A 16711-nucleotide genomic window follows, 5' to 3' on the forward strand; every position below is an offset into this window, starting at 1 on the left:
CTCCTTGTTGTATTTTTTTGTTCCTGTCTCTAATGAGAATGCTTTGCTTCTGTAGTGATAAGCAACATGGCCTGGCTTGTCTGCAAAGGTAAGGTGATGTCTGAGGGAGCCTAAGCACAGTGGACCTTAAGAAAATGAGTATAATTCTTCAAAATATATAGGAGTTTAATTTTACACTGCCCTAAAGGAGTATTTTCAAAGCTGAGACCCATGTCTCAACAGCACAAGGAGCTGGAGCTGCTGCAGCCAGTGCAGAGGGGGCCACGGAGCTGCTGCCAGGGCTGGAGCCCCTCTGCTCTGGAGCCAGCCTGGCACAGCTGGGGCTGCTCAGCTGCACCAGAGAAGCTCCAGGGACACCTCAGAGCCCCTGCCAGGGCCTGCAGGGGCTCCAGGAGAGCTGCACAGCCCCTGGGGACAAGGCAGGCAGGGACAGCACCCAGGCAATGGCTCCCACTGCCACAGGGCAGGCACAGATTTTGGCACACTGGGAATTAGGAATTGCTGGCTGGGAGGGTGGGCAGGCCCTGGCCCAGGGTGCCCAGAGCAGCTGTGGCTGCCCCTGGATCCCTGGCAGTGCCCAAGGCCTGGTTGAATGAGGCTTGGAGCAATCTGTGATCCAGTGACTGAACCCACCTGAATCTCTCCTAGGCCCTGGCTATACCCACGTCACTGAGGGGACACTCAGGAGCATGAGGCCTGTGGGAGGAGGGATGATGGGCACAGGAGGCTCCTGGACATTTGCACCTACTTTTCAGCCTTTTCTGGCGCAGAGAGACCATTTCATAGAGCTCCCGCTCGATGAGGCCGTCCCCTTCATCTTCATCCAGCCACTTCCCACATGGGAAGGTCTGCTCAATCCCAGTGAACGGGCAGTAAACCACCACCTGGGAAAAGAGATTGGGACAGTGAGCTTTAATATTCTGCTACTGGCAGCCCACAGGACCTTGGCACTGAAAACTTAAATAAAGACAGAGCTGGAGGTCTTGGTCCTGCTCTCAAAATCAGCGTTTCTGGACCAATATGAGCCAGACTGGTTGCACAAATCCCAGTTTGGAGTACAGCTACGACTCATCTGTTCTGTTATTGCCATTTTTGCAGCAGTACATCACAATGGGTCAAGCAGGAAGAGGTGAAACCCCAGGAGGGAAGGGAATGGCAGCAGGCAGGGTGTTTGCAGCAGGCAGCGTGCAGCACAGGCCCTGCACCACACCAGGGCTCTGCAGAAAACACAGGCTACAAAAAGCCTTCAAACATATCCATCACAAGCTGATTTTGCTTGCCAAGAAAACTGAATTTCCTCATAGCTTGAGGGTAGGCATCTGCCTTTCTCTCCACGCTCCTGGTGACCTCGTATATGATCTACTGTTGCCACCAAAAGCTGGAAAATAAACTCTCCAACCAATTTGCTGGATTGGAAAGACAAAATTACTTCTTAAAGATGCTGGTTTCATGGGAATTTCACCTCAAAGCATGAGCAGCAACCAAACAGAGCAAACATTGCACTAATACATATTTGTCACATTCTATCACATATTCATTACATTTCCTGTATGCATGAATATATGCTTATTATTTCCATGAAGTTACTTGGATACGAGTAGGGGTCTTTTTGGGATTTTTGGTGGTCATTTTGGAGCATCCAATTCCCCAAAATTTCCTTATGGTCCTGGATCTTCTGGTGAATCTTCTTTCCTGTATCCAGCTTGTGATGCACTTTTCTTTATCATTCTTTGCTCTGGCACTCCACCTCTGTTCTTAAAACTAAGATATCTACCAGTACATATTAATCACTGGTGGAAGCAAACAAGGAAGCATTAGCTGGCACAAAACTTATTAGTCACAGATGCAGGGAGTTAACACAAGGCCACATTAATCTCTGGCATGTGTACTAAGCACTGGATGGTACAAAACCAAACATTACCCACAGATATAGGGATCACACACCATGTACTAAACTTAGAATAATTTTCCAACATCTTCCCCCACTGCTGTGTAGAATTCTTCTCAAAGAAATATAAGTTGTTGGGTAACAACTTTGCATATTTCTCCACTGCCTCTCAGTAGCAGCTGGGGTCAGCCACTTTCTACAGGGTATTTTTGTTGTTTGGTTGGGTTTTTTGTTTGGTTTTTTCCCTTTTTTTTTTTTTTTAAATTATATTATTATTATTTCTGAGCCTCCAGAACAGCATCTAGAAACTTCAGGGCAGTCTGAGCATAGATGATAACTTTGAAATGCTCAGCACAATCCAAGGCTGCATTTCTGTCCGGCCCCTTGGGCAAACATCTGAAGGTGCTTTTGGAGCTGAGCAAACAATAATCTCTGTCTTTGTGACTGCAGAGGGGCAATCAACCCAATTAGCAAGTGATTGACTTATGCATCTAACGTGCCTTTGAGGCAATCAGCTGCTCTCGTGTGTGATGTATAATATTGACTTGTTAAACTGGGGATATTGCCTTCCAAACAAAAGCAGACTTATTTATTTATTTTTGAGCTGGTCTGGACTGTCGGGGTCAGGTTCTGAATGGGGAGCAGCTACCTGCATGCAAAACTCCTGGCAGTGTTGGCTCAGTGGTAGTATTCCATGAGCTCATTCCAAACGGAACCATTCCAAACTGAATGATTCCATGAGTTTATGGTAACTAAGCCTCACCTTCTCACAAAACCAGCCAGAGCTGACCCCACAGTTGTCATGCCCAATGGTGACTCTGCTGAGAGGGCTGAGGAGGGCAGCTATCTCCACGTTGAAGAGATCCGTCCTGGCACGTTCAAATTCACCTCCTTCCAAGAAAATCTTTCCGCTGTTCTTCAGGCCTTTGGAGCCGTGGAGGATTACATGGATCTTGGAGTTGGTGCCAGCTCCTCTGATATCTCCGGTCACTACAGCCACGTTGTACACAATGCCTGGAGGAATCAAAAATTTGGTTAGGAGAAAAAAAAAAGGGAGGAAAAGAGTCTGACTTTGATTGGATTTATGTTGGAGACTCTATTGATTTCCCGCTGGTCTGTTTTGGCATCTCTCTTACACACAGTGCAATGCTTCATTTGTTTTTGACCCACACATAATTCTGAGAAATGCACATCTACCTTCAGACTGCCCAAGAGGAACAGGCATGGGGTGACAAGCTCCCTATTCCATGGCCCGATGGGAAAAAAAAAATCTTTTTTATTCACTCCGTGATGCTGATTAGGTGAAGAAAGGTTAAAAAAAATTAATTGGCATGTATGTAATTTGATTTTGAGAAATTCCAAGCACCAAATAGGTCAGAGAATGCTGAGAAGATGGAGAAGTGTTTCTTTAAACAGTGGTAGCAAAATCTTCAATATCACAAAACTCTGAAAACTTTGGGTTTATTTGTTTCTTAGCCTGTAATGTGATGAAGCCATCAGGACCTCCACAGTCACAGTGAGAACCTACAGATCTCAGCAAAAAAGGTTTGGTTTTTCAGCCCAGTTGGAAAAAAGAAAAGTATCTCTGTAAAGAAACCTATTTACATAAAAGTGTCCTTGGGGTTTTTTTTTCCATCTCCAACTGTTGGTCTAAGAATGAAAACACTTCTTCCCACAAGCCTTACCTCACAGAAAAGCACATCTTAAACCTGTCTCATGGCATCAAAAACACACCTAAACACTATAGGAGCACGTAGAAAATAGTTGAGACCTAAGCCAAGTTTTTTGATTAAATCAGTCAGAAATTTCAATAGGGTCCTGGGATGAAGCAAAAGCATCAGAACTCACTCTCTTACAAATAATTCTCCCTTTGAAATTTACATTAAAAAGTACTCAAGCATGCTTTACTGTTGATGTATCTTCAAAATCCCAGAGAGCAGGAAAACAAAATACAGTCATGAGTGGTAAAAGAAAAAGGAATCTTTTGGGGATTGAATTTCATTTATTTTGGTTTCTTCCCTTGATTTTCCCTAATAAGCATCCTGCAGTGAGGGATCTGCACCCAGACCACTTTCCTCATGGACGTGCAGGGGGCAATACGAAGACTGCAGATGCTGAAGACCGTACAAGGAAGTAAAGAACAGTTGTTACATGCATCATCACAGTGTTTGCCTTCGTGCTATTAAATAAATACAGGCAGGACACTATCCAAATAATCTTCTGCCTCGTGACAAGTTCTTTTATGGACTTAACATCCAGGTTTCTTTTAACAGAGACATAAACTTTGGTTGTCTTTGCTTTAACCACATTAGACAATAAAAAAGACTGATTTAGGGCTCAGCATTGTGTTTCTTGTTTTGTAAAAGGATGTTTAGCTCCCCAGACAAGAAACCGAAGTACAACATTCGCTGTTTTGTCCTTTTGGAAATAACAAACACTTTGTTTGAGTGCTGGTGAGCAATTTGCTGAAGGTACAAGCTGTGTATTTTATTCCCTGCCCAGCAGCCCCTTATCCAGGTGCACCAGATAATAAACCAGCACATAGGTCCTGCACAGCTTCACAGGTGAGGCACAAAGGTGGGAAATGTGGCAGCTCAGGAACCCTCACACAAAGCCTACCACCAGCAGATGCTTCACTGCAGGCCTTCAATACATGCCTGCTTCACTGCAGGCCTCCCTGAGCATAAGGCATTCAATCTTCTAAAGAAAACATGGCTAATAGCTTTAATTTCCCATTTCCCACCACGGATTTGGGCCATGATTTTACCTGTGGCTTCAGTGCCCCCAACAAGAATGTCCCTCTGGATTTTCCCATCATCTTCATCTAAAGCAAACCAGCGTCCAACTGGGAATTGGTACACACATTTATTGCCTATGTCCTCAATGATCACCTGAGGGAAAAGAGACACCACGTTGGAAAACAGCATGGGAAAAGCAAAGGTTTTACACTGTGGGATGGCAGAAGAGCAGAAGCTTAAAAATGTACACACCCTCACTTGGTATTAACATACTCAATGCTCCGGCAGATCCCACTCCACTCCCTAATTAGTGCCGATAGAACTTCAGACAATCAGTGAGTAAAAACCCAGCTTTTTTTTTTTTTCTTTTTTATCCGGTGAGCCCACTCTGCATCTCTTGCGGTGCACGGGACCAGATGTCTCTGCTATCAAGGCCAGCTGGCCTGGCCTGTGTTCCTCCTCTCCAGAGCCTGTGTGCTGGCCACTCTTCTCCATCAGCTGAACGACAGCTCTTTGTTCTGCTTTGGGAACAGGCTGTGTTCTCCCTCTCTGCTTTGGAGCCTTGTTATAAAATAATGCCTAGGAATTTCAGGGCAAATCCAGACCATCAGATGAGCCTGTGTGACACACTACTGTCACTAGATCCCAGACATTTACTCCAGGGTGGAACCATTGTAAAGGCACTCCCGTTAAAACCCTGTGGCAGGAAACAGTTTCTAATTTGGAAGGATTTGGACCACAGTGAGGTGAAGCTGTGCAAATATCATGAGGTTTAACAAGGCCAAGTGCAGGGTCCTGCACCTGGTCTGAGGCAATCCAAAGACAGGCTGGACAGAGAATGGATCAAGAGCAGCCCTGGGAGAAGGAGCTGGGGGTGCTGTGGGTGAGAGCTGGGCCTGCCCCAGCCTGAGCCCCCTGCCCTGGGCTGATCCCCAGCGTGGGCAGCAGGGCAGGGGGATCCTGCCCCTGTGCCCCTGGGCTCAGGTGAGAGCCCACCTGCAGAGCTGCCCCAGCCCTGGCTCCAGCAGCACAAGGAGCTGGAGCTGCTGCAGCCAGTGCAGAGGAGGCCACGGAGCTGCTGCCAGGGCTGGAGCCCCTCTGCTCTGGAGCCAGCCTGGCACAGCTGGGGCTGCTCAGCTGCACCAGAGAAGCTCCAGGGACACCTCAGAGCCCCTGCCAGGGCCTGCAGGGGCTCCAGGAGAGCTGCACAGCCCCTGGGGACAAGGCAGGCAGGGACAGCACCCAGGCAATGGCTCCCACTGCCACAGGGCAGGCACAGATTTTGGCAGATTGGGAATTAGGAATTGCTGTCTGGGAGGGTGGGCAGGCCCTGGCCCAGGGTGCCCAGAGCAGCTGTGCCTGCCCCTGGATCCCTGGGAATATTCAAGGCCAGGCTGGATGGGGCTTGGAGCAATCTGGGCTAGTGGAAAGTATCCCTGCCCATGGCAGGGGATGAGACTGAAGGGTCTTTAAGGTCCCTGTCAAACTAGATTGTTCTAGAATTCTGTGATACTTGGCTGAAACAAGCTGGGGAACAATATTCCCCTTTAATATTAGACTAGTTTTTGGCATCTCCTGTTGAGATATCTTCTGCTGGACTCCTGAATCCTGCCATAGAGTTACTGTAGTATTTTAAACGAGCAGAGAAGAGTATTAAAGGATTTCGGTCAGAAGAGAAGAAATCAAAATCTCTACTCCTCTGCGTGGGTTATGTCTCAGAGGGGGGAAAAAAATCACTATAGAAAGCCCTTGACACTTTTCTCAACAGTGAGGGAGAATCTGAAACCTGTCCTTTCTGATAAATTTATGAAACCATTCTTTGGGAAACAGAGCTTCCCCTCCTGTCATTCATCCCACACCGTGCTGTTGCCTGTAGCACTCCTGAGTCCTGTTGTACCTCCACAGACACAGACAGCAGAGTCTGCCAGGGCTGGGATTGTCAGCATGAGAGAGCTGGAGTGCTAGAGACTAAAATAGATGAGGTTTGGGAGAAATAGCAGCACTCCAATGCCTCTCTACCAGCTGATCCTCTTTGGGTTCCTTTCAGTGGGTTTATTATTACATTTAGAGGTGGAAAACCATCTCTGAGTATTAAGCCACTCTGAAAACACAGGAAACATGAGAACAGGTTCAACCTGGAGTGACAACACTAGAGTGTCCAAGTATTGAAACAAATTACAGAAAAAAACATCTAAAACCAGTAGACAACAACAGAGCTATTTTAGTTCAGTTCTCCAACCTTCCCTCTGAATTTGCAAGGCCAAAGCTGCATTTTATTTATTTACTTAAATATCCTGGCGGCTTGTGGCAGAGTACAGGTTTGGTGTGATAGCTGCAAGTAGACACTACACCAGGTTTTGGGACTTGAGCAACCTCACCAACCTCATCAAAAATTATGTCATTACACCTCTGATGCGAGAATGAGGTTCTGTGTTTTTTGCCACCCAGTATTTATGACATTGAGCACAACCTCTCTGTTTTTTACTTCCACATTTTTCATGGGCTGCCAGCATTGTAACTTTTCCTGCATTGTGTGGTGGGGGAGAAGCACGTGCTAATATTTGCATTTGTATTACACTGAACTATCCTGTTATTGAGGATTTACAAATATGGGGTCAGGTCTTCTGTGGATTAAAGCCAGCTGTGTTAAACTACATCAGCAGAGGAAAGAAAATGAGACCAGAGAAGGATCACAGATTTCCCCTTTTAAAATATTCCTTCAACTATTATACTAAAAGCTGTAATACCTTCCTACCCTGTAGCAGGAGATTAAAATGAAAATGGAAGAATAGGATCTTTGTGGCAAGCATATCTCTTTTGCTGAGCCAATGACAAATCACTTAAATTTGGGCAAGCTATGAGTCTGCAAATTTTCACTGTGAACAGATCCAACAGATAACTCTTGGATTCTGGTATTTTTATGGTTGTGGTAATGAGTTAAGCCAAGAGAATGAAATTATTTGTGTCCTTCTCAGTAACCTGTATCACCAGCAATTATCCTTAAATCTCTTGCTACCAGACCACTGAGAGGGTGAGATATTTTGAGCCCATGAGATGCTTATGCTGAATGTCTCAGGAGTAACTAACCTTTGCAAGGAACCAGCCAGCAGAGCCTCCCTTGTTATTATGCCCAATATTAATTTTTCTTAATTTTCCCAGATTCGGGGCATCGAGCGTGAACTTGTCTTCTGCTCCTTTTTCAAAGTTGTCTTTGTCGTTGTCCAGTTTCCTCACACCTGAATGGGCAAAGAAAAAGTAAAAATAAAACAAAAACAAATAAGTCCCACAACAAAACAAACAAACAAAACAAAACAAAAAAAATCCCCCAAGCAAATAAGTAATAAAAATTAACTTCAAGGAGGAAAGGGTTACTGGCACACGCATGTTTGTAAGTGAAGGAATATTTGGGAATGTCAGAAAGTCACCACTGACTGAATCAAATATTCCCTAGATATCAGCTCTCTGCACCCAGGATTCAAGGTAAAGGCAGGGGACTTTCTATTCTAATAAAAAAGGTACCTTTTCTCAAGCCCACAAAAGACCAGGATTTCCATTCTAATGTCACAGTTACTTGCAGCTCTCAGAGCTTTCAGAAATATAAATCCAGATGGCTCTTAAATATTTTTTTTTCATATCACCACATTTCCCTTTTATTTTTACTGTCTTTGAAAATCTCCAAACTGTTCAAGAAAGGCTTTGGTCACAAGCTGCAGATTCTGACATTTCAGGACACAGAATTCTTTGCTGTATCCGAGAGGAAGGATTTATTTTCAAATTAGGGCCCAGCCAGGGCTGTTGGCTTTTTCCTGATCCCACAGGGGTTTGCCTTTATGAAAAGTATTAAAGCTGTGCCCCCGTTTGCAGCCTGTGTGATGCTGTGAGTGGGATGAAACCCACCCAAGGCTCCAGTGCAGAGAAAGAGGTCAGTGGGCAGCTCATCCCTCTTACCTTAGGGAGGATGAATCATCCTCTAGGGGTGTTATTTCTCTGTGTGGATATGACAGAATGCCTGGACACCCAGCTAAGATTCAGACTCCCACTTTGGGATGTCTTCAGGGAGATCAGATGAATCCCCCTGTGAAACTCTGGAGGATTAATCAAGGGTGAGCCCTATCCACCAGGTTTTATAATCTGTTCAAGGACACTAGGCAGACATCATATCATTATTTCTTGAATTTGACAGGATAGATGCAGTGTAGAAGCGAGAGAATATTTGCTCTTTGCTTACAGGAATCTCCAGCAATCTCCACCCACTTCTCTTCATGGCCCGGAGAGCTTGGTTTGGGCACATCTTTTAATATTATTCAATTAATTTTTAAAAAAATTAAATTAAAGTTTCCAGACCACTGTTGCAGTACAATCTACATTTAAAAATAATTGCAATATTTCTAAAAAAAGGCATTCAAACCCAACTAATATAAACCTTGCTTAAATTATTTTTACAAGTGGCCGAGCAGGCTCAGCCATCACCTCCACCACAGAGAAGGGATGTCATTATCCCTCCAGGTACCTGGAAAATGAGACACACAGCTCCCACTGCATTCCCTGTAAATACTATTGGTGTTGGACCCTTCAGTGGGTTGGCACTTTCTCCACTGCTATCTGCTGGTGGTTTATGCTGTGTTTTTCCCAGAATCTGCTTTTTTTTAAGGTAACTTGAGTCATGCCCACGCCCAGCCACAGCTGCTGCATTGCAGATGCACCTTCCAGGGGCTGTGGATGTGAGGGCCCCCACACCATTTGTTGTGCCTTTCACTCAGCCAAATCATTCTGCATTTGCCAGATTGCCTGTGCGTGCGTGCGTGTGTGTGTTGTTCAGATCACAGGCCTGCAGAGCAGGAGGAAATATTTTAGGAAATTATTTGCATTTGAATACCTGTGTCTCCTTTCTCACCGAAGATATTAATGAAGACATCTGCATCCGTTCCGCTGCCGCTGACTTCACCAGTAAAAACCCGGACCACGTATTTGTTGACTGCAATGAGGGAGGCAAAAATCCCAACACATTAATAACTCAATGGTTTGATGCAAAACCCAACAGTTCAGACCAATCCAGGCTGTGCTGGTGCTATCCTGAAAGCGTGGCCTGAACTGTGGCTCTCAGTACAATGACCCCCTTCTCCACAAGAGGAATAAAATCCATAGGCAGGATTCTGACACTGCATATTCACTGCCCAGGGCAGGAGGACAGATCACTTGGTTCCTGGCCTTGACACTGAAGACCGAAATAGAAGAGAAAGTGAAAATTTTGATGAGGATACAAAGGACCTATGGACCAGCTCTGCTTTTTCCAAACATCGATGAGTTATGGAGTCTGCCCAAGCTCAGGCCTGACCCCAACTCTGTCCTGGAGCTATTTTGAAAGTTTAGTTTATACCAAGCAAGTATTTTTGGGAAATAATATCATAGTGATAGAACAAGGAACAATGGATTTAAACTGAGAAAGGAGAAATTTAGACTGAATATATACGGAAGAAATTCTTTCCTGGGGGGGTGGTGAGGGACTGGCACAGATTGCTCTGAGTTGTTGACACCCCAGCCCAGGGCATTTCCAAGGCCAGGTAGGATGGAGCTTTGAGAAACCTGGTCCAGTGGAAAGGGTCCCTGCCCATGGCAGGGAGTGGAACTGGATGGACCCAAAACATTCTGTGAGTCTCTGAAAGGTCAGCCACACTGCATGAAACAAAAATGTGAAAGTGGCCATTCTTTCCTTAAAAAAAACCCAAAAAACCAAGAAAAAAAAAAATCAGTCATCCAGTCTTTTTTATTTAATGAAGAAACAGTAGTAGACCCAGGAGCTGTAACACTGTGGAGATACATCATCTATGGCACCAAACCCCTGTGGGTGAGGCCCATCATGGACATTACACACATCATGTCAGTGAATTTGAGAAGCAAGTTCTTCAGACAGATCAGGCTGGGACACACTTGGTTCCCAAGGACAGCAAAAGTGACCTCAGTTTTTTCTGGGATCAATGAAAAAGCTTCCACGATTTTCAGTGTGACATTATTTGAGCCAACATTTGAGCCAAATGCGAGCAACGTTCAAAATCTGCCACTAAAGTCATCTGACCACCTCTAAGCAAACAGCCATGGCAGACACCTCGTGTGTATCCTCTATGGAAAATGGGTGTTGGAGGCAGGCAGCAAGGCACAAAACAGTTGAAGATGAATGCAAAATCTGCTACTGAGCAGTACATGATGTCATACAAGCCCTGGACAGAGTTCCTGTTACTGAACCCTGTGCAATGTCACTTCTGTATTTATCAGTCCTGGGCACGCTGCTTCTGTGAAAGGGTCAAATGCACAAGTCTCCTCACACACAGATCCTTGGCAAAAATAGAACTTCTTGCACCACAGAATCGTGAAATCATTAAGGCTGAAAAAGACCTCTAAGATCATCAAGTCCAACCATTAACCCTGATTCTTGGTTTGCAACCCTTTTTCCCTTTGGCAAGCGCCAAGTTAGGGCATAATCTTTTCTGCACTTCCCAGCCAGCTACAGAAATGGATTCTCTCAGGAGTCATGGAACATCACCAACACTGGGCTACCACTCCCAGAACAGATCCCCCACCTCCTCCCCCATAATCAGTGCATATTAAAAGTTATTCCAGAAGACAGCAGAGACCTGGTGCACGTGCTCCTGCAGAGGCAGAGGACGTGAGAGCAAAGGGATGAGGAGCAGCTCTTGGACCATCCCCTGAATTACAACGATGTTCTCAGCTCCCAGGGTGAGGAGTGCAAGGGCAGAGCCCAAACAGAAGGGAAAATCACCTGTCACAGTTTAATGAATGTGCTGGGAAAAGGCTAAAAATCGAGCTGACATCCCTGGCGCCTCATCGCAAAACATGCCACGGCAAATAAAATAATAATGATAAAACTGCAACAAATACTAAATAACAAGAAAGAGAAGAACGGAGCTGGGCTCAGACAAGGGAGAAAATGCCTTAATGATTCTCTTTAACTCTAGCAACCTGCTAGAGATACACTAACACCAAAAGTGTTCATTTGCATTAGCAAAGTGTGGGGATGGTGCAATTTACGTCTCCTACTTGGCCACTAAGCTGCTCTAACTAAAACTGACCCATTGTACCTTGCAGTATTTAATTACAGACCACATTTTCCAAGAAGCTTTGCTCCTTGCACCTCCTCTAGAATATTTAATCTGATGTCAGTGATTAATTTTCCACTCCACTTTTTGGGAGCTAGAAGAACCTGACAGGATAACAGGATCCTCAAAAGGACAAGCTACAGTGGCTTAGCTTACATTCCCCTTGCAGGAAAAGGCTTTATGTCTCTGAGATACAGAGGCTCTGAGCCCAGAGGGATGTCTCAATGCATGCAGAGCATCAAGGAAGACATGCAGAGAGAAGGTCCATGAAAAGCAAGTGAGCAAACACAGTGCAGCAAGGGCACCTTGCATGGCTACTGCTAGGCCACATCTGGCCAGCAAGGAAAATGCTGGTGAAATTACTTGCCAGATCCAAAACCTTTAAAGGTTTCTCAGCATGGCTGTATTTCCAATCTAAGGTCCAGAATGACATATTTTGACCTCCTGCTTGGAACACCAAGGGGTCCCAAGGGCTCTGTGCGCACACAGTGCTGCTCTCAGTGGCAGCATGAGGGGCCCTGAGGCAGAGCTGGCTCCTGAGCCAGGGATGGGCCATCACTTTGGACAGATGGCACTCACAGGGCACTGTGCTGTGAGGGCTTCCTGTTGTCCCCTCTAATATGAGCATGGCTGTGGTGTGTGGCATGCCCTGGCATGGCTCTTTTCCACGTTGATGTGTTTCTGTAGGCAAAACTACTTCAAGAGCATTAGAGGTCCTTGGCTTAGGTTAGAGCACATTACTGCTTCACAAACAATGCCTAGCCTGTGCTCAAAAGGTCTTTTCTTTGGTTTTTTCCTTCTTAACGACTCTGAAACTGGATGCTCAAACCTGTCCCCACACCTGACCCTTAGGTCTGCTTTCAGAAAAAATTTCAGCTCCTCCATCTTCAGAAAGCAAATCCCGAGCCATGCTGAATTTTTGCCAGCACTTTGTCCCTCTCTAAGCAATTTGACATTCAGCTGCAGCAGGGAGAGGAGCTCTTCATGCTGCTCAGGGGTCCTTCTGTGCTTCGTACATCAGCACATCTTACAGAATGACATGGTGGATGAGCAATTTAAATGGAAAGGGATGCTGCCTCTTAAAAAGACAGCGAGGATTCAGCTGCAAAAAGCATGCAAGAGAAAGCTCTCACTGCAGCCAGGAAGAGATCTGCCATAAGTCAAGTACTCTTCATTTTGATCATGGGTGGATGTTGTTCCCTATTTTTTAAGCCCGTGGCAGAAGCATCTTTTCAAAAATACCCACTTTGCTTTTTTTTGGTTTTTTTTAATTTTTTTTTTTAAATCCCAATACATAGCTCTGACTTCATCAGTAAAACACAGATCAAGATGTTGCCTGGATATCTTTTTTTTTTTTTTTTCCTCCTGAATGCTTCTCCTAGCACTGAGAACATGCAAAATGTTAATGTAAAAGCTGTGCCTCCACTGAGCAGTGCACAGGCTCACTGCAGCACAGGCACGGGGAGGGGAGCTTTCCTAGGAGCAAAATTAGCAGCTTCAGAGGCACGTACTGCAAGATGCCAAGAGCAGAACAGCCAACAAAAAAATCAGTAGGAAGAGCAGTAGCTATTTTCTCTTGTCTTTCCACTTTCACATTGCAACGCGCAAGTGTAAATGCCCTGTGTGGTAACAGCACCTTCCTTTTCTTCACAGTTGTGTGTCTGCATTGAAGGCATTGCCAGGATGCCATCTCTGGGAGACTGTGGGGTGGCACTGATGTGACCCTACTGCATTAATTTAGCAGAGGAGTGGCAGTCAATCAGCCTGTCTGCTACTGATTAACTCAGCCTCAGCTTTCAACAGACAAGAGGAAAGGTTAATTTTGCACTGTGGGCTGGAGTCAGGTTCTCTCCACTGAGAGCCAAGAGGGTTTTGTCTGTGAATGTGATGCACTCCCAACACATCTGGGGGATGAAGGGCATGGGGCTGCTGCTCTCCAAGCCCCCAGCATTCCCATCCAGGCTGTCCCCACTGTCATCCCCACCCTGGGTGCAGCATTAGCCCCATACACTGCCCAGAATATTTCCATCCAGACCCAGCACCCCTGGGTGCTCTTGTGCAGCCTCTGTCCTGCCTCCAGCCATGGAAAATGCATGGACATGTCCCAGACAAATCCTGCCACCTGCAATCTGCAGCTGACTGTCCAGCCGTGTGGTATTCATCTGTTAATGTCATTTCTTTAGCAGTATGATATCATGGTCGCTTGAAGCACCCTAGGATGGAAACGCCTAAAGGAATTTTGTATCTACTATTATTTGGGGCATTAGATAGTATGTTTATGCACAATCTGCTGAGTTTCCTGCTGCAGAAGCCTGAGATTTGGGCAGGAAAACCAATTTGACTGTATTTCATTACCTGGGGTTATCACCTCCTGAAGGGCACAGTGAGTTCCCAGCTGTGCTTGCCTCCCATGCACCTGACCTGCTGCGGATCCAATATCTGGGAAATGTCACAGCCCTCACAGGCAAAGCACACGGGGTTAAAAGCAAGGAACCAAGCCGTAGGCAGGGATGGATCCTTCTCATAAGGCAACTCTTGGCAATTATCCCTCTGTTTTCACACTACTCCCGGGAGCTGCAGTGCTGGAGATCCATCCTGTGCTGCTCAGCACTGAGCAGGCAGATTTGGGAAGGGGCTGGGGGAAAGGAGCTGGATGGGCAGGGGAGAGGCACTGCTACCATCTCTGAACTGCTGCTGGAAAAGGAATACTTTTGTGGTATTCTGTGGAAAGAATTGTTGCTGGGGGGAGAGGCAGGCACCTGGACCTGCAGACAAGGTACAGCTTCAACCTGAGTGTGCCACAGCCTTGCACCAGCTCAGGATGGAGGTTTAATACCCAGATGCCTTGGTTCCTGCCTGTCAGATCGAGTCAGTCAATCCAGCCCACCAGGAACTGTCTGAAAAAACCTCTGCTTGATGGAAGGGACTGACTTGTCAAAGTGGAAGCTGCTTTATACCACTGCTGACAGCAAGGTCCTCAGTGACGGAGTTCTGGGTCAGAGCATCCTTAAAATGTCAGACAGCCCATGGCCAGGGCACAAAGCTGGGACCTGGCCTCCCAACACACTTGATTCACAGCAAACATTTGAATTTAGTTCTTGTTTGTCCTGGCAGAGAGCTCATCCCACCAGGATAAAATAACCTCTTCCTACATTAGCTTCTGGTGACCTTCTGCTTGGAGATGTCCTGCTCGTCCTGTGTATCCAGCAGCTGAGTATCTGCAAATGAAAGGAAAACTCACCCAGCCCACCCATTAAACCCCTTTGTGGCACAGTAGCAGGGACCCCAGAGACAGCTTTGCACAGCAAAATATGATTAGAGCCTAAAGCAACCCCTGTAAAAGCAGAGGGGTTCCTCTGAGCTCACCAGCAGCCAGTTCTGTCTCAAAACTGGGTCCTGCTCTTGCACAAAGCAATGGCACACAGATAAAGAGGACTTCTTTTTTCTCCCATTCAGAACAGTGTTGAATTCTAAGAGTTGGTTTAGGGCTCAAACATAATAAATCTCTTTCAAGGGTGATTGACAGCTGCATTTGTTAATGAGTTGTGCCTCCAGAAGTGGGGAACAGCATCTTTAACCAAGGGTTCAAACTGGAAATGCAGATCACAAGCACACCTGGAGCAGGGGGTGCTGGAGAAGGAGGAGTTTTGCATTTGGCAGAGCACTGAGAAGACTCGGTCTAGTTGCAAACGTGACTGCTCATTGTGGGGGCTTGGAACAGCTGAGCTTTAGAAGCCCCTTCCAGCCCAAAGCATTCTGTGATTCCATTCCTTTTGGCTGCCAGCACCTCTGCCAAAACCTGATGTTAGCAGGGGAGAGATGCTGAGGAGCCTTTGGAAGGCTTTGGGGTTCCTGTCCCTGGAGGCAGCACCAAAGATGCTTTGAGCTGCCTTGGCCCTGGTTCAGCACTCCTTTAATCTCACAAGAGCTCTCCAAAAGTCTTCTTGAGAGTTATCATTGCTGTCACTCACAGAGGGAAAAGGAAAGGATTCAAGGAGCATCTGGACAACACTCTCAGGCACAGGGTGGGATTCTTGCACTGTCCTGTGTAGGGCCAGGGTTTGGACTGGATGCTCCTTGGGGGTCTGCGTGGCCTTGGGGTATTCTGTGACTCTGATTGTGCTGCTCTGTTGAATACTGAATCACCCTCAGCCACTGTTCATGCCCCTCGCAGGATGAACCCAGTCCCTTTGGCCTCCCCACCCTGGCCACAAACCATGAGATTCCCATCCATTTCCTGCAGCTCTCACAGGAAAGCAAGGCGTGCACCCAAACAGTTAATGTGTTAGGATTCAGGCTGGATCATCCCTCTGCAGGGCCTGTGAGAGGCAATCTACCACATGCAGGAGGCTTTGCTTGTAGGATATGCTAAACTGATGTTCCTACTGTGACTTCAAAGTGATGATGACTTTTTGAAGTGAGCTTTAAATGACCTTGCTCAGGAGACAATGGTGGTTTAGTTGCAGAGGCATGGAGCTTAGCGCATGGCAACCCACCTTGTGACAGCGGTGCAGAAATCCTTGTTCATCTAATTCTCCAAGATTTATCATTATTTTTCATTAGTTCAGCCCCAGGATGGGAGCCCATTTAAAATAAAAAAAGGCAAATATTTCACAAAAGAAATATCTCTTTTCTGCTTTCACCACATCTGCTATTATCAAAATTGAAAAAATCGTTGAGAATATCCTCTTGGTTTAAACATATTTGCTGAGAAATAAGAGTGAAATAAATATATGGTATTATCGAAAATCATATTGTTAACTCTGTACTTCAGTCTTGCTTTGAATAGATCAGAACTTTTAAAAAATGTTACTTCATTTCAAAACTGAAAGCTGAATTAATTTCCATATATAGACATAATTAGTCAAAATTATCACACGTCTTCAAAAGCATGCTGTACTCTCTGTTTTGTATTGGGTACACAGAGATCTATTTACCAGCCACACACTCTTGCCTCTCCAAAATCTTTTCTC

The 16711-nt window shown here is 45.8% G+C and overlaps 1 protein-coding gene across 1 annotated transcript in view; it reads right to left on the minus strand.

Moving 5' to 3' along the window:
• Window positions 1–16711, minus strand: part of LOXHD1 (lipoxygenase homology PLAT domains 1) — a 152712-nt gene that overhangs the window by 100631 nt on the left and 35370 nt on the right. The window contains exons 5-9 of the mRNA XM_054283407.1: window positions 9503–9601; window positions 7714–7862; window positions 4656–4779; window positions 2652–2902; window positions 749–884 (exon numbers count right to left, since the gene is read on the minus strand). Of these exons, the coding sequence (XP_054139382.1) occupies window positions 749–884; window positions 2652–2902; window positions 4656–4779; window positions 7714–7862; window positions 9503–9601 (759 nt within the window). The remainder of the gene's footprint in view (window positions 1–748; window positions 885–2651; window positions 2903–4655; window positions 4780–7713; window positions 7863–9502; window positions 9602–16711) is intronic.

Source organism: Melozone crissalis, unplaced genomic scaffold, assembly GCF_028551555.1.
Source record: "Melozone crissalis strain CALT ecotype California unplaced genomic scaffold, PUWL_Pcris_2 ptg000036l_1, whole genome shotgun sequence".
Taxonomy (NCBI): domain Eukaryota; kingdom Metazoa; phylum Chordata; class Aves; order Passeriformes; family Passerellidae; genus Melozone; species Melozone crissalis.